Genomic DNA, 19,255 nt, shown 5'->3' on the forward strand with positions numbered 1-19,255 from the left:
TCTCGGGAGGGGGAGAGGGAGGGGGGCGGGGGGGGTTTCTCTGCTCACTTGTACATATTTGCACTTTTTTCGCACGTTCATAGAAGACTATTCCTGTTACATTGACTGTTGTGTGAGGAAGGGTAACTCCAGAGGTTAGGGCTGTGTGGCCAAGGGACAAGGAAAGTGTGATCCTTACAAGAGTTTACAAACTCTGGATTATCAAACTGATCTACGGATTGTGCTCCACATAATAGCACTGAGTACCATCCTTAACCCCCAGTACAATTACCACCCCTAAAACCTCTTTACCATCAGTATCCCCCAGTGCAAGCACTATCCCGGGCCCCAAAGGGAACCCCTCATCACGGTCAACATTGCCCTTAAAGGGTATAGGATTTTTGGGATTCTCATGGGGAAAAAAGGTCTTCTCCGTGCTGTGGAATCATTTGGGTGCAGTTGGGGAACCCCCTGAATTATCACATGGTTAGTCTGCCCCTGTCCCCAGTGCTCTACACTCCCATTAGGACACCCATAGCCCGTACGTTGTACATTATCCGGGTTTAGTTTGGCCTCGTTTGGAACGAGGCATCCCTCCAGCTTGTTCTGGTGAAAGGGCTCAGAGTTATCCTCAGCTTGTCTCCTATGTTTTAGCAAGGCAGGGCCATTGGTATCCCCTTACACCCCCCCCTCCACCTTTGCAAATGGAGTGATGGAGCAAGGAATTAGTGCCATTGGATGCAATGTGCCGATTATATTATCATTAAGTATTATGAAGGATGTTTGCCTGGGCTGGACACTGACACACTTGAGAAGGATGACATGCCCAGGGAGTGCTCCTGATCACAATGACCAATACAATGCTGTACCCAGCAGTCCTTGTGTGTTACTGATAGCCCAGAAGTGTTTGGCCAGAATTATTCTGTTTCTTGTCAACTATCTGTGGGTTAGTGGGCCAAGTATCTACCCCATGCACAGGGTAGGCACACAGACCAAGGAATTCAAGTTTCACTCTGGTTCATGCCCAGTTAGCTAATCTTTGTAGGGCAGGGTGTACACTCAAGGTTGGGGGGGTGCTGGAGTCCTGTGATTGACCTCACTACCCCTCAGCCAGGGTGAAGGGAAATAAAATCAGCCAAGGTTGTTCTTCCAGATCTATAGTCAGTGACTGAGTGAAGGTGTGGGTCTCCCTCTGACCTCCAACACTCATGCGTGAAGAATGGTCAATTGGATAAGGTAGTGCTTGATGCCCGGGAACCCTGTACCTGGCACCTGCAGACCTTTGTTATCCAGGTTAGAGTGAGTGCCCTGAGGTGACAGCATTTCTCATTTCTAGCATTCTTCCTGAGATTAATGATTTTGTGAAGCTCAAGTTAAATGTTTTCACCAAATGTTGTTTAAACTGCTTCCTTCAATGGAGAGAACCCATGAAGTTTTAATTAATGAAACCTCAATGACTGATACCACAACTGAAGTGTCTGAACTCATTGAGGTTTAAGTTTGAGTTGAGCATTTTGGGACCTTGAAGATGGGATCTCTTTCCCTCCCTTTCCATCTCTCTCATTATCTCTTACCTTCTCTCCCTCCTTCCCTCCCTTCTTTCTCTCCCTCCTAAAAAAGTGTTACATAAATACAAATTGTTCTCATCCAGTCTCCTGCTAACTTCATTCTTCCTCGTATCCCTCACTCTGTCATTTCTTTGCTCTCATTTTTTCCCCCCTCCCATGCTTCCTCCCATCATCATTCCTGTCGCTCCTTTCCTGTATCTTTCCCTTCCTCTCCTCTACTGATCTTCTTTAAACTTTGTTGGATAACACAAACTGTTTTTACCTCGGGATCCTTATCCCCTCACCCACTCTCTTTCCTGCTCTATAAAGATGCTGGCTGCTTGCTGAGGTGTGTGTTCTATGGGAGTCAGTGCCTATTCGTTGTGTGTATCTCAGTCACGAGTCGGGGTTCGGGAGCTGGGGAAGGGGGCAAGGCAACTGTAGTGGAAGCTGATCCCCTTGTGCCTCACATTGTTTCCAGTGTAAGGCACTGGTCAGCACAGGGCCAGGGTTCCATTGGTGCTCCTGTCCATCAAACATGCTGCCCAAACCCACCAATCGTAGGTGATCCTGACTCTTGGGGGAAGGCAAAAAAATGAAAACAGCTAAGGTTAATTTCAAGAAAAATTTATCCCCAATTTACTGAGCCAATCAATTAAGCTTCAGGATTTGAAGCAAAACTAGGAAGTACCAGAATCACCTGATGTTGATAAACAGCACAATGGCTCCACTTTTTATATTTTGCTGCTTTCTCACTCACCCCTGGATCAGCTCCCCTCTCCCTACTCTATCTCCAATCCAATATAAATTAGGGTATTAGTGTGACAATGATTTGATAAAGGATCTCTTTGCTTAACAGTGTTGTGTTATAAATGGTATTGTATTGCTCAGTTGATTTAATACATGGGAGACCAACTGACAGAAATCCCAGCCATTTGCACATATCCACTCAGAATTCCAATGTTTTAACTTTAATTTTTTAAAAACAGTACCTTGTAAGGTGTTATTGTACTTTCCAATTCTGTGTACAGAATATTACTGCTGTTTAACTTGAGATTAATAAGCTATTTGGTAAGAAAGTCTCTCCCAAATTGGAAGGCTTTAACCAGACTGTATAAACTCAAAGTGCATCTTAATACAGTCCCTAAAACCACGGATTTGTGCTTCTGACTCTTTACTCTAATCCTCTTTGCATTAGTCCTGAGATTGATGCCTGTAAATCCTCCCTTCGCTTGCCCATTTGGGGAAATGCACACAGTCCTTTGGTAGTGAAACATTCGGGCCAGTCAGTTATGGGAGTGGGTGAGTTGTAGGGGGAGTTATAGTCTACTGCAATGTCCTTGGACTAGATATGGTTCAATCAGCCAACTGCAAAATCAGCAGCTGAAAGAATCGGATGAAGCTAAGATTGGGTTTGGCTGTGAATTCTCCTCCTCACGTCCATAAAATAGCTTTTCAACATTCGCTGTCTAGACTCACCTAAATAATGGTCACTTAGATATGATACTGAATGATGCGAAAGGTTACAATCATTTATGGAACTGTAACTCCCAGGAAGAGATCCCTACAAGACCACCTGAGAGATTAAGCAAGTTCCACTTAATACTGGCCTCTCCAAATTGGTGTTTAGAGTGAGTGTGATCGCTCCAAATGGGGGAGGATATTGTGGTTCAGCATCAATTAAATGGAACTAATTGCAAAACTGTGCCAGCAAAACAACACACATGCAATATTTTGAAACTTTATGTTGAATTTTTCACTGTATAAAGGGTACATAATGTTTTATTGATCAAACCTAGAATGACGGGTTCTACAGAGCCTTGGTCAGACCCAAGTCTGGGTACTCGGTGTTCAATTCTGGGCCCTGCAGCCCAGGAAGGATTTATTGACCTTGAGGGTGAGTGCAGTCCAGATTCACTGAAATGATACCAAGGCTTCAAGGTTAAATTGAGGAAAGCTTGCATAAACTACTTTATTCCCTTGAGTTTAGAAGGATGAAGGGTGATCTGAATGATGTGTTTAAAATGATAAAGAGATGAAACAGAGAAACCATTTCCTCTGTGGGGGAATTGGGAACAATGAGGCACAATCTTAAAATTAGAACTAAACCATTGAGGAGCAAAATAAAGAAGCAGTTTCTCACACCAAGAGTAGAGGAGACTTGAACTGTCATTCCTAAATGACATTGGATACTTGGGAGTTGGGGTGGAAATTGAAGCTTTCAGGACTGAGATTGATATGATTTTTTATTGGGTAAAGGTATCAAGGGATAAAAGATCATATGATCTGTATCTCAAATGAGGTTGAAGTACAGAGTAGTCATCATCTAATTGAATGGTGGAACAGAATGGCTTGATCCTATTCCTGTCCTCTGGCTGCAAAAGGCTGCATTAAATGCAACTGTCACTAACGGTTCTGAGTGGACATGAGGTCAGCAAAAATCGAACTGCCTGACTCTGATAGCCATAAGATGGCTGTGTGCACAAAATGGGGGTGGGGGTCTTCTGGGTTTGTAGTTACAGGACATTGACAGGGCAGAGGAAACATTATGCAATGTCAGGTCTGTGCTATGCTGAGCACGTGAGAATGTTCACTGATGAGATCATATGGAAGAATTGTGTGTTCCATTTCTTGACAAGCACATACATTCTTCCCCAAAAATCTTTATATAAAGAAAATTCTATCCCATAACCAGAACACCTGTTTAGTATTGTCAAAGAACTATGCTAAATGTTCTCATCTGCATTATGATTGCACACTACATTGAAGGCCTACTTTATTCTGGTTTTACTTTGAAGGTTCACAGCTTTCATTTGATGTGTTGTCTATGATGAGTCGGAGGATGTGCTGATTATTAAAGGCAGACATTTTATATTATATCATGTGCAGTGTATCATTTTTATTAAGGTGGAGCTGTGTGCCTTCAAGGAAACAAATGTTTAATTGTCAAGTAAACAGTCTGAGTTTGTTCAGTGTTTAATTGTCTTTTTATTCACTCATGGGATATGAGTGACATTAGCAAGGCCAGCATTCATGAGTTCAAATTCCACCATGACACCTTGAGAATAAAAGTTCAGCTAATTAAATAAATCTGGAAAAAAGGACTGCTATTAGCAATGGTGCCTAGGAAACTACCTGATTGTTGTTAGAAACCAGACTGGTTCACTAATATCCTTTTGGGAAGGAAATCCTGGCATTGAATTAGGCACCCAATTTGCACAGGACAAATGCACACCCTCCAATGTCCTCCTCACTAACCTCTGGGGCCTTGTGATAAAATTGGAAGAGTTGTCCCAAGACTAGGCGAGCTACAACCTGACTTAATTCCTAAACCCTTCCATCACCTGAGTTGGCAACACAGTAGTAGAGACAGCTAGGAAGGGGGGGCCCTTGGATTGCTCAACACTGACTCTAAAAGCCATGAAGTCTCATGGCATCAGGTCAAACGGATAAGGAAACCTCCTGTTGATTACCATTTACTGCCCTCCCTCAACTTCTGCATCAATACTGTTCCATGGAACGAGCACTGAGGGTAACAAGGGCATGGAATGTGGGGGTGGGGTAGCTTCACTGACAAGTTAGCCCATTCCTGAAGGACATAGCTGCCAGATTGGGCTTGGAGCAGGCAGAGAACCATCAGGGAAAAATCCTCCTTGTTCCCTCACTGTCACAATGCATATGTCAATGGCAGTGTTGGTAGAAGTGAAAACTGCACAGTCCTTGTGGAGACAAAGTCCTGTCTTCACACTAAGGATACCCTCCATTGTTCTGTAAAATGGGATAAACTGAGAACAGATCTAGCAGCTCAAAACCTGGCCTCCATGAGGTACTCTGGGCCATCAGCAAGAGCAGAATTGTATTCCACCAATGTGTAACCTCATGGCTTGGCATATCCCTCACTCCACAATTACCATCAAGCCAAAGGATCAACCCTGATTCAATGATATGTGGAAGAACGTGGCAGGAGCAGCAGCAGACATACCTAAAAATGAGCCAAGCTGGTGAGGCGACCAGACAGGACTACATGTATATTAAACAGTAGTAGCAGCATGCTATAAGCAGATCTAAGGCAGCCCACAACCAGTAGATTGGAACGTATGCACCGCAATGCTGCCTCATCCAGTGGTGAATGGTGGTAGACAAGTAAACAACTAACTGGAGGAGGAGGAGTTTCCATGAACATGCTTCCATACTTGATGGCAGAGCCCAGCACATGAATGCAAAAGACAAGGCTGAAGTATTTGAAACCATCTTCAGCAGGAAATGCAAAGTGAACGATCCATCTCAGCCTCACTACATGTTCCCCACAAGCCTCACCATCACAGAAGTCAGTCTTCAGCCAATCTGATTCATTCCACCTGATGATGTGAAATGGCTGAGCATACTGGGTACAGTAAAAGCTATGGGCCCTGACAGGATCCTGGCTGCACTGCTGAAGACCTGTGCTATAACAGCAGGTCTGAGGTTGGATATTCTATAGCGAGTGACTCCCCTAATTGATCAACTTGCTGTTATTTGATGATAAATTGTGCTCATGATGGGGAAATGTGGCCCCCTCAATGGTTCCATTCCCTCACTCAATTATTCTTGCTTCCCCAAACCTGCCCCACCCAGCTGTGATCCCAATGTTTTCTCCTACTTGACGTCCTTTACCCGTAAAGTCCTCTCTAGTCCATCCCAATCCACTAACACTAATTTTGTTGTTCACAAATGAGATACAATATCAGTCACACATCAATCCCGTTGCTCCCTTTTTCCCTCCCTCCAGCCCCACAGCCTCCAACATCTCTCCACTCCCTCCAATTCTGGCCTCTTGAGCACTCCTAATTTTAATCGCTCCACTTATAGGCAGCTGTGTGTTTAGTTGCTAGGGCCCTAAGCCCTGGGATTCCCTCCCTATTTCCTCTATTTCCTTCTTCCAAGTCATGCCTTAAAACATAACTCTTCAATCAAGCTGTTATCACCATTGTGGCTCAGTGTCAAATTTTGTTTGATTAACTAAGGTGTGAAACATCTTGGGATGTTTTACTACATCACGTGCCATAAAAAAGCAAGTTGTTGCTGTTTTACTGCAGATGTGCATACAACATTTACTCTCCAAACATTAAACATGAATACTGCATGTGAAAAATCAGAGAATAATTACAGAAGGAAGCCATTCAGCCCATCAAGTCCATGCCAGTTCTCTGCAAGAACAATTTAGCTAGTCCCGCTCTTCCACCCTTTTCCCCAAAACCTTGCAAATATTCTTTCTTCAGGTGTTTATCCCTGGAACCATTTTCATAAATCTTTTCTGCACCCTTTCCAAAGTCTTCACATCCTTCCCAAAATGCAGTGCCCAGAACTGGCCTGATAAATGACCAATAACATTTACATCACACAAGTATCAGGCAATGCCCATCTCTAACAAGAGAGAAACTAGCCATCTCCCTGTTGTGACATTGTATGCATTCCAATACAGACAATGACATGTACCTTTAAGAAACTGCATAGTCACATTACCACATGTGTGAGGCTGGAGTATAAAAGTACAGCCTCCATGTTAGATGCTCACCATTGCCTCTGCTCACTACTGCTTGTGATCCTGTATCAGTAAGACCCTATGTACATCTTATGAGTCAGGCATATAGTCAAGTAATCAGCCTATGTAAATGTTAGGACCCAGGCCAGATCAAGGCCTGTGCAGAGCTGTATGTAGTTGTTGCTAGTAATAAACAGATACTTGTGTTCGACCAGAACCCTTGTCAGTCTTAATATCTTACTTAGTATAGATAGAACAGAGACAGATCCCTTGAGGTCTACATCGCGATCTTCTACATATATGGTGGCAGCAGACTGTGACATACCATGTTGTGGTTAGCAGCGCTGGTTGCTTCTAAAAGATATCACATCAGGATAACTCCTGAAGATACCAGAATACAAGACAGAGGACCTACTTCAGCAGCCACAGAAACTGCAAGTCATCCCACTTACCCAGCTCCAGTCCTGACTCCTTGAGGGAAGGACAGTCTGTAAGTACAGCACTTGAAGGCAAGTCACTCACAGGAAACCTCCGTTCAGATGCTTCATTTACAAAAAAAAAGCCCAGTTCTTCAACTTTGAAATTAGGTACAGAGACTAGTTCCAAAAGACATCAGAGTTCAGATGTGAATGAAGACCTCACTCCAAGCTCGGTGATTTGGACAGAAGGCTTAATTTTATCTGAATATCAAGATCAGCTATTTATAAGCCACTCATCCTAACAGTAAAGACTAGAGCGACAAATTTGCTTTAAGAAAGTACCCCAGGATGAACAGGCCGGGAGGGGCAAGTTTCAACAGCTCTCGAAAGAGCTCAGAACGATTGTCGGTTGGTTCCACCATCTTGTCTTTGCAGTTTAGGCACCAAAACCAGCTTTCCCTTCCCTGTCAGTCGAGGCGTGATAGCGACCCAACAGAATAAGACTGCAGTTTCAACATTGCAACAGAAACAGCAGGCAAAGCAAAATTTTCTGCAATCTAAAGATCTGCAACTTGAAATTCTTTCTCCTTATTTCAAGCCAGATTAAAAGAAGCCAAGAATCTATAGTGCAACTTTAAAAATATACAGCACAGCAAAATAAAAGAGGCAAGCTTCTTTTTAGTGGCACCACTATTAAAAACCAACAGTAATACATTGTTGCAGCATTTGTTCTCCAAAGCACAGGAGCAACAGCTACAGATTCACATTCAAAGATACAGCAACTACATTTGTGTAGCACCCCATGCAGCTAATAACCAAGAACCTCACAATGGCAAATAAAGATTTGATTATGGACTGGCAAGCAGGAAATCATTTTGCAGAATTTCAACACTTTAGGTGGGAGATGAGCTTACATTTTGTAGACCAGCAGTTACAGGAACAAGAGAAAAAGGTCACCAAATTACTAATTGCTCTTGGCGACGAGGGGCTAATGCTTGTAAACTCATCGGGTTCATCTGATGAAAACCAAAGGGACCCCGATTAAATTTTCAAACGCTTTGAAGATCAACTAAAGGTCTGAGTTAACTTTAGCATTCACAGGCTAGAGTTTATGTCGTGCAGACAACAGCCAAGTGAATGCATCGATCAATTTGTAAGCAGGTGCTGGCGCAAAGGAGCTGAATGCGACTTCAACGCTGGTGACCTTGCGGAGCGGAGTGATTGACAGAGCTTATCGTCACTTCGACATCCATCAAACCTTTTAGGAAAGTGCTACTAGGCGAAGCCAAAGGTTATAAATTAGATGCACTACCGGACGAGGGTAGAGAATTTGTGGCATTAGTGGCTGGCGAACAGCACCTTTGAGCCCTCGATCACAAATCTGCCATTGCCACAGTAAGCAAAAACACCCAAAACCCGCGTGTGTTGTGGTCTTACACACTTACCTGGACAGTGTCTGGCATATTTCGACATGTGCAAACTATGTTCCACCAAAGGACATTGAGCAAAAATGTGTCGTAAATGTGATAAACCAGGCAAAACCAGAATACAAAATTCATAACAAAATAGAATTGCATTGAAATCCAACCATAAACAACAGTTCCACAGCCCCTCCCCCAAAACATAAACATATCACTGAAGTGAAAGACACCTCCAGTACACCACAGTGTACAGACCACAGTGTACAGATCCCAGTGTACAGACCACAGTGTACAGATCCCAGCCAAAATGTACATTTTTTTAACCTTACTCATTACGTGGATGGGGTCAGAAGAGCTAAAACATTTGCCACTGTAAACATTAAGTATCCACAAAACTTTGAACAGTACACCACACGTGCAAAAATCGATACTGGTGCAAATGCAGACATCTTACCCTTGCATATTAATATCTCAACACCACATACATGGGAAAATGTCACAGCAGAGTCCAGTCAACATCTGATAGGCTTACCGCCTACAATGGGTCTGACATCCCGTGTATTGGCACCATCACAATACGGAAGATCCAGGTGGACATTAGAGATTGTATATGTGGAAACCAGTGGCCTGGCAATCATTGGTCTGCCAGTGTGCAGTGACATGCACATGGTTACTATCCATGAAGCGGCAGAGACCACTATCACGGCACAGGAAAGTACAAAGGGAAGGATTGACTCCATAAAGGACCTTACAGCCATATACCCTGATCGCTTTGACACTATCAGAGATTTCGGGGGTGATGCAGTGCTTCACCTAAAGGACGACACTGAGCCCAGCATCGACGCACCTAGAAAGTGTAGCATCCATATCCAAGAAAAGTTGAAAGCAGAGCTGGACACAATGGTATGCAATAAAATCATCCGAAAAGTCGAGCTGGTGTATCTCTGTTACCTGTGTATTAAAGAAGGGTGCTTCACTACGTTAAGCCTGGACCCAAGACAGCTAAACATGCCACTAAAGCGATGTCCTCTCAAAATCCCCATGCTTGAGGAACTGAATCCTAAGTTTGTGGCAGCGAGGTACTTACAAAGTTGGACGTGAAGAATGGCTACTGGTCCATCCATCTGGCACCAGCGTCACAAGAGCTCACCACTTTTTGTACCCCTTTTGGAAGGTACTGCTTCTTGCGCTTACTGTTTGGGCTCTCGTTGAGTCAAGACATGTTTCAACAACGCATGAACTGCATCATAGAAGACGTGCCTAGGTGCCTGTGCATCGCTGACAACATAACAGTCCTTGGCAAGACTAAAGCAGAACATGACACCAACCTACACATCCTCCATCTACTCCTCACACCATTCAGCTCGATTCAATAAAAATAGATGTACAAAAGATGCCTATCTCACAACACAAAGATGACCTGCAAAGGTGTCTTGGGTTTTTCAACTTTCTATCTCTGTACATTGCAGGCTTTGTAGCCAAAGTTTCCCTGCTCAGGGACCCCCTCAAGAATACACCATACTTATGGTAAAAAAAACCACCAGCACATTTTTCAGAGTTTGAAAGACTTTGAGCTCATGTGTCTTGGAATACTACGACACCTCCAAACCCACTGTGCTCAAAGTTAATGAGTCACGAAAGGGTCTTGGTACGTGCCTACTACAGGATAACAAGCCTGTTGCTTTTGGCTCAAAGGCTCTTACCTCTGCACAAGCCAATTACTCTAACATTGAACGTAAAACTCTTGTGTTAGTATTTGGCATCCAACGTTTCCACATGTATCTGTTTGGAAAACACTTCACAGTCCAGACAGACCACAAGCCACTGGAGATGCTCTGTCGAAAACTCCTCACCAGTGCACCGCCATGGCTCCAACATCTACTCATGCAGATTCAGGGTGACAACCTTGATGTCCAACATAAACTAGACAGTAAAATGGTAATTTCTGACATCCTGAGTCACCAACAACAGTGATGTGCCTCTAGACCTGCACATGGACAATATCAAATATGAGGTGGAAGACAATTTCAACATTGACTTGATCCACATCGGGCAAAGTCAAGCTGAAATGATACAACAGGCCACCCAAGATGATCCACAGCTACAAGAGCTGAAGCAAGTCATTATCGCTGGTTGGCCTGATCACATCAAGGATGTTCATGCAACCATCTGGTCATTCTGGGCGCTACAGAGATGAACTGAGATCTACAGAAGCATGAAATTCGAAGGCAAACAAGTCCTGATATCTCAGGCAATGCATCAAACCACGTGAAGTCACCTACATGTCGTACACACGAGTGCAGAACGAACAAAACGCCTTGCCAGAGAATCTGTCTATTGGCCAGGTATTAACAAGGACATTGACTGATTGACACAAATATGCCATACCTGTCCGGTGCACCTACCACAACAGAGCAGAGGACCATTGTTACCACATGACATCCCCTCTGTCTCATGGTCGAAAATACCCACTGATTTATTCCATCCAGATGGCAAAGATTACATCTTGGTGACTATTTTGCCAAATTCCCTTTTGTTTGCTTGCTCAAGGATGCAACCAACTTTATGATTGCTGAACACACCACTATTTTCAGCATGTTCGGTGTGCCTGAAACCATAGTCTCAGACAACAGTCCTCAATGTACAGGACAACTCTTCCAGGACATGTGCAAAATGTGGGGTGTAAAAGACATCACATCTTCTCCACACTACCCTCAGTCCAATGGGTTAGCTGAACAGGCCATCAAGACAGTCAAAGCGACACTTTTAAAGTGTAAGGCAACCAAGCAGGATTTCAGAATTGCCATGCTCAATCTTTGTGCCTAGCCACAGGGAGACAGTCTACCCTCACCAACCAATTTGATGTTTGGGAGGCAAGTCCGTACCACTCTCCCGTCCCATCTACTTCCAGTCCAGGTGGAAGCTCATGTTTTATTAGAATGGAGAGAAAGGATGTCCCAGCAGCATGACCAGAGAGCAAAACTACTAACACTGTTAAACGTAGGTCAAAGCGTATGCATACCAGATCACCACACAAAGACGTGGGTACAAGGAAAGGGTACTATGAAAGTGCAGACAGCCACAGTCATATGAGGTCGAGATGTAAAACTGTTAGATCCTGAGAAGGAACCGTCAGTACTTTTGCATCGCGCATGCTAAACCACAGACGACTAAGAATGATGACGACACTGACAGTGTTATTTCAGTTGCAGAGGACAACACAAGTACCAACACTATAAGACAAGATGATCCCGCAAGGAACAATTCCCAGCAAGAAACACAAGCCGAGAATGCACAACCATAGAATACAACATAACGCCCTGAAAACTACACAAGACCAAGATATGGTTGTGTCATACGCCCAAAGAGTTATGTTCATGTATAAAGACTATACCGTGACTCAATCTTGTTATGCAAGATCTACACTGTTATGTTTGTTCTCACAAAGTTTGTCATTTATCAGAAGGGAAAAAAGGGGGATGATGTGACATTGTGTGCATGTCAATGCAGACAATGACATGTAACTTTAAGAATCTGCATAGTGACATCACCATGTGTGAGGCTGGAGTATAAAAGCACAGCCTCTATGTTAGATGCTCACCATTACCTCTGCTCTCTATTGCAGATGCTCACATCTGCCTATGACCCTGTATCAGCAAGACTCTATGTACATCTTATGAGTCAGGCATATAGTCAAGTAATCAGCCTATGTAAATGTTAGGACCCAGGCCAGATCAAGGCCTGTGCAGAGCTGTATGTAAAAGCAAAAAACTGCAGATGCTGGAAATCCAAAACAAAAACAAAAATAAAAATACCTGGAAAAACTCAGCAGGTCTGACAGCATCTGTGGAGAGGAATACAGTTAACGTTTCGAGTCCGTATGACTCTTCAACAGAACAAACTTTGTGAGAACAAACATAACAGTGTAGATCATGCATAACAAGATTAGGTCACGGTATAGAATCTTTATACATGAACAGAGCTGTATATAGTTGTTGCTAGTAATAAACAGATACTTGTGTTCGACCAGAACCCTTGTCAGTCTTAATATCTTACTTAGTATAGATAGCATAGAGACAAATCCCTTGAGGTCTACATCAAAATCCTCTACATATACAGTGGCAGCAGACTGTTACTTACCACGTCACCCACCTTGCCATTCAACAGCATTATCATCACTGAATCCCCCCACCAAAAACATCTTGGGGGTCATCACTAACCAGAAACATAACTGGGCCAGCCACACAAATACTGCGAGGAGAGGAACAGGTCAGAGGTTGGGAATTCTGTGGTGACTGACTTACTTCCTGACATCTACAAGGCATAAGTCAGCAGTGTGATGGAATACGCTTCATTTGCCTGGATGATTGCAGCTCCAACACTCAAGCTTGGCACCATCCAGGACAAAGCAGCCCCCTTGATCAGCACCCCATCCACCACCTTAAAATTCACTCCCTCCACCACCAATGCACAGTGACAGCAATGTGTACCATCTACAAGGTGCACTGCAGCAACTGGGCAAAGCTCCTTCAACAGCACCTTCCAAACCAGCAACCTCCATCACCTGGAAGAACAAGGGCAGCAGACAAATGGGAACTCCACCACCTGCAAATTCTGGAACTAAATCACTGCTCCCTTTCTGTCACTGGGTCAAAAACCTGTAAGTCCCTCCCTAATAGCACTGTGGATGTACCTACACCACCATATGGGCTGCAGAGGTACAAGAAACAGTTCACCGCCACCTTCTCATGAGCAATAAATGCTGGGCTTGTCAGCAACATTAATACCTCACAAATTAATAAAAAAGGAATTGGACACAAGACTCCAGCTGAGCCAAATCATTGCTTTATAAAGGTTCATCATAACTTCCTTACCTTTGTACTGTATGTCTCTGTTTATGAAGTCCAGGATCCTGTATGCTTTTTTAACCAATTTCTCAATCTGCTCTACCAACTTTAACAATTTGTGCATGTATACTCCCAGCGCTCTGTTGAGGACTCCCTTTAAAATTGTACTCTTTATTTTATATTGCCTCTCCTTGTACTTTCTACCAAAATGTATTACTTTGCAATTGTGTTAAATTTCATCTGTCAAGTGTCCGTCCATTCCGCCAGCCTGTCTTCTTGAAGTCTATCACTATCTTCATCAGGGTTCACAAACTTGCAAGCTTCTTGTCAGCCACAAATTCTGAAACAATGCCTAGTACACTCAAGTCTAAGTCACTGGTATATATCAAGAAAAGCAGTAGTCCTAGTAAAATCCTTCACCACTGCTGTGTTTCTTGTCACTCATCCAACTTCATATCTATCCTACCATTATCCCTTTTATAACTAGGGCTTCAACTTCAAGTGCCTATTACATGGCACTTTATCAACTGTCTTTTGGAAGTCCATATACACCACAGCAACCAACCCTCATCAAACATCTGTTACCTCATCATGTTAGTTAAACGCTACATCCAAAAAAGCACCATATAAATAAACCAGCATGAGTGATTCTGCTATAGGCTTCCTTGGTGGCTCGGCTGTGTTAAATACAGTGAAGAGTTCAGCTAGGCAGACCAGGAAAGCCTTTGGCTTATTGTTGCTCTTCATTGGATTTGCTGACCTCAGTGATTCTGAGCTAGCAAGAAGCAAAAGTCAGGGTTCTGGGTCCCATTTGCTACATGGTGATTCATTCTGGAAGTTGTGGTGGGAGATAGATGTGGTTAAATAGTCTGCTGACACCATGAAGTGATACATTTTGGTAGGAAGAATGAGGAGAATCAATATGAACTAAATGGTACAATTTTAAAGGAGGTGCAGGAACTGAGCCCTTGGGATTTATGTACAAATCCTTGAAGGCGGCAGGACAAGTTGAAAAGGCTGTTAAAATAGCAAATGGGATTCTTGCCTTTATTAATAGAGGAATAGAGTACAAAAATAAGGAGGTTATATTAAACCTTTATAAATCACTGGTTAGGCCAGTTTTGTGTTCAGTTCTGGGCACCACACTATAGGAAGGATGTCAAGGCATTGGAGAGGGCGCAGAAGAGATTTGAAAGAATGGTACAAGGAATGAGAGATTTCAATTATGTGGAGAGACTGCAGAAGCTGGAGGAGTTCTCCTTAAAGAGAAGGTTCAAAATCATGAATGGTTTTGATAGGAACTGTTCCCAGTGGCAGAAAGGTCAGTAACTGCAGTACACAGATTGGAAGAAAAAACTGGAGGTGACATGAAGAAACATTTCTTTTTGAATATTGCTGAAAAAAATATTTCTTTTGTTGAAGGTTTTCATCTTGCACTCATCAGGACAATTTGCAAGAAAATACCAATGCCAGTAAAATACCAATTTATACTATATGAGAAGAGGGTGCTGATTGGTTGGCAAGTGGGCTCTGATTGTTAGAGGTGTTGCCATGGAGAATGCACCAGTGGATGGTGACTGAGAGTTAACTGCTAAGCATTGTTTGAAATTTAAACTAGGCAGCTTGACTTGGATTGGTCAAGACATTGCCCAGGGAAATGAACCAGCGAATGGCTGTCGCTTATTTTGTTTAGCCGAAACAGGCACGATATATGTACAAATTCTTTCTTTCTGCAAAGAACAGGGCCCTGTATATTAATATATGTGGCTTCCAGTACACGCAAACGTGCACACTGCGAGGCCAGCTGACAATCTTACATTGGTTGTCAGTGTAATTCTTAGCACACAGGAAGTTGTGATATGGAATGCACTACCTGAGAACAGGAGGGGTGGGGGTTGTGGTGGAAGCAGATTCAATAGTAACATTCAAAAGAGAATTGAATAAATACTTCTAGAAAAAAAAAATACAGGCATGGTTAAAGAGCAGAAAAGTGAAATTAATTGGATAGCTCCACCAAAGAGCTGGCATAGGCACAAAGTACTGAATGGCCTCCTTATATGCTGTATCATTACATTATTATATACTCCAGCAAAGTGACAATGCCTAAGTAAAGAAAGGCTTAAGGAGTGAATGGGGGAAAAATCCCAGAATTTCTTGTGGTTGCAGTGGTTTTAAATTGTTTTAGGAATTAGACCCAGTGATGTCCTTCCCTAAAGATTCTGCAAAATAAACAAAAGCAATAATTGAAGGAGGAATTGAGGATAAAAACAGAAGAAGAAGAAAAATTGAATGGGTAGATTAACATTGAGATGTGGACTGAGAAGCTGGAAGAAAACCAGAGGAGAAGCAAGACAGTGTCAATGGCCCCCACTAAGGCATACAAATGAACGAAGCAAAATGTCTTAATGATTTACAATTTAAGGGCAATTTCAGCTATCATTCTGGAACATGATCCGGTAGGACTGCACTGGCCTCCTGAAGGGTTAAGCTGCATTGTTAGATGGAATTGGCAAAGGACCCCCTTACTCCCCAGTCCTTGCATTGCCTTAAGAACCATTAGTTGATCCGGAGCAAATGAACAACATGGCTAAAAGAAAAATATGTATTTATAGAGTCCGGGTTACATCTCTCATATCTTCATTTGAAGTGAATTTACAATGAATGGCAGGGACACTTGTTTTTTGAGTAAATGTGGCAGCTATTTTACACAAGAAAAACTACAAACAACAGAATTAAACAACCAGTTAATGTGTGTGCTTTTATTGGTGTATATTCACACCTACTTGGCTGAGGGAGGAATGTTGGTTAAAGTGCCAGGAGAATTCCCTACTCCTCTTCGAATAGTGCCACTGGATATTTAAATAATTGGATTCAAAAGGACTCAAGCATGCTATAAAAGTGCAACAGTTCTTTGAATGTCCAAACCCCAATCTATCCAATATCAATCTCTTTATTGTAATATGATCTTTTCAAAACAGCCCATGGATTCATAGCATTTACATGATCAGCAGCATATACATACACACAGATCCTGATTATAATAGATTCATGCATAGATCAGTCAAGAGCCACTGCTCATTTAAAATCTACAGTCCTATAAGTTGTTGGCAAGTAAAACCAAACTCTGTTTCCTGTAATAGTAATCACATTGTTACTGTCACATATATACAGCTGGTTGTCAGGACACAATGCTCAATAGTGCCTCAAGTTTATGCTATTTTGTTAACTTTTTAATTTTTTCTAATCAGTATCTCTGACACTTTAATAGATGTGGGCATCAGAGATGGCTTCTGAAAGGTCACCGAGCCTGTGGCCCATTTTTATTTATATATATGTGCATATATATATATTTATATATATATATATATATATATATATAATTGCATGTATAGAACATATACACAAGTGTGCAGATCTGGAACCCCACATCACTTATTTTTGGGGGGGGGAAACCCTGGTTGATTTGATTTCCTAGGAAGCAATTAGATTACAGTCAAATCTGTTAAATGCAGGTTCCAGCAGAGTGCCATACTTTATACTCATGATCAAAAGACTCAGTATCCAGCAGTTAAAATAACGGATGCAACACGTTTTTCATCACAGGAAAAACCAGCCAAATCTGATGTTAAATTTAATCCCACACCTGTTGTAACTCAGTGATATTTTTGCATTAAGGAAAGAAAAAAAGTTTTTAAAAAAAATTAGCAAAGATAACAGGCAGCCCACTGAACCAGCTGTGCTTTGCCAGCACTGGTTTGTGGTATATTTTTTCTTGTTTGATCCTTTTCCGTAGCATCAGGAACTTGAAGTTGAATTCCTTCATCAGAAGCATACTGGTATTAACTTCAGTTACAGCTCGAGCAGGCAAAGATTACTTTTGTAATGATAACAGTCCAGGCCCATTGGAATCCCTCATTAGGATCGATAATCCTTTTTGCTGTATGGCTTGTTTCCCAGGATACCATCGATCTCATGCACAATTGATGAGGATAACTTGGGAAGGACCTGGGAGGAAAGAATAAGATAACATTTGGATTTCATTTTACTCCAAAGCCTTTGCAATCATATTGAGATTGCATTAATTCTTATTTTGTCTAAATTTGGTGCTTATTGAGGTTTTGGTGTTGGGGAATTAAAAAAGTTTTGTTTTAGGCATCCATTATCAGCCCTTCTTCAAAGCAAGGAAACCAATATTTGAACTAACATATTGTAACAAGGCTCAGTGAGTTCATCCAGTGAGTAGCAGTATGACACAGACCAAGAAAGTGTCCTGCCTGTGTTGAGTTACCCAATCTCAAGCATGCTACAAAGTCTGCACTCCGGGGAAAATGACCCAGCAAACCCTGCTGTAAGTGTGCAGATGTGAATGTTGGGTGAAGACAGGAATTGGGGTGGCTGTTATTGAATAGTTTACTGTTTTGCAATATTGATATTTGTGCATGAAGAAAGGCTATTTGAGTGAGACACCAGAGGGCAACCAGTACCAGTAGAATTGTATCCTAGCAAGGAGGCAGCAGCAGTAAAACTGCTCTAGCAAGGAGGCACCACCGATAGGGAAAGCAGATCAGGGCGAGGTGAGAAATGGGGAAAAAAAAAACAAGGAATAAAAACAACAGCAAATATTGGAAAGGAGAAAAATTTGAGGAAGATGGCAAAGAATTGGGTGTTCTAGTAATGGGTGACACTTGAAGCTGTAACCATGCCTGGTCTTCAGACAACAGGCTGACTTGCTGTTATTTGAATTGACAAGCTGTGCTAGCAATGGGAAAATTGACACCAATTCATTCAGTATGCGTGGTGTTCATCACCAACACAACCAGTCTGCGTCTCTTTCACAAATGCCACTGTACAATATATATTCGTTACTTTGTACCTATGTGAGCTTTTCATAAGATCATATGATAAATAGGAGCCGAAGCAGGCCATTTCGCTCATTGAGCTTGCTCCGTTATTCAATAAGATCATGGCAGATCTGATTGTGGCCTTACCTCCACTTTCCTGTTGGTGATCCCCCATCCCCCCCAACCCCCATAACCCTTAACTCCCTTGGCAATCAAAAATCTAACTCAGCCTTGAATGTATTCAATGACCCAGCCTCCTCTGCTCTCTGTGGAAGAGAATTTCAGAGACTAATGACCCTCAGAAAGAAGAAATTCCACCTCATCTCTATCTTAAATGGGAGACCCCTTATTTTTAAACCATGTCCTCTAGTTCTAGATTCGGCCATGAGAGGAAACATGCTCATGAGGGGAAACATGCTCTCAGTATCTAGCCCATCAAGCCCCCTCAGAATCTTACGTTTTAATAAGATCACCTCTCATTCTTCTAAACTCCAATGAGTATAGGCCCAACCGGCTCAATCTTTCATCATATGATAACCCCTTTATCCCAGGAATCAAGTGAACCTTCTCTAAATTGCTTCCAAAATCCCTCCAGAACTGTCCAAAGTACTCTAGATGTGGTCTCACCAATGCCATGTAGATCAGTAGCAAGGCCTCCCCAATTTTATACTCCATCCCCC

The 19,255-nt window shown here is 42.5% G+C and overlaps 1 protein-coding gene across 5 annotated transcripts in view; it reads right to left on the reverse strand.

Annotated features, from left to right (window-relative positions):
* Positions 1-17,511: 17,511 nt before the first annotated feature.
* kcnab2a (potassium voltage-gated channel subfamily A regulatory beta subunit 2a) overlaps positions 17,512-19,255 on the reverse strand; it is a 285,811-nt gene continuing 284,067 nt past the window's right edge. For all 5 annotated transcript variants that reach the window (XM_078557934.1, XM_078557932.1, XM_078557933.1 and 2 more), the window contains one exon: positions 17,512-17,739. In XM_078557934.1, the coding sequence (XP_078414060.1) occupies positions 17,650-17,739 (90 nt within the window). In that variant the 3' untranslated portion in view covers positions 17,512-17,649. The remainder of the gene's footprint in view (positions 17,740-19,255) is intronic.

The sequence above is a fragment of the Cetorhinus maximus genome, chromosome 15 (assembly GCF_964194155.1).
Source record: "Cetorhinus maximus chromosome 15, sCetMax3.hap1.1, whole genome shotgun sequence".
NCBI lineage: Eukaryota > Metazoa > Chordata > Chondrichthyes > Lamniformes > Cetorhinidae > Cetorhinus > Cetorhinus maximus.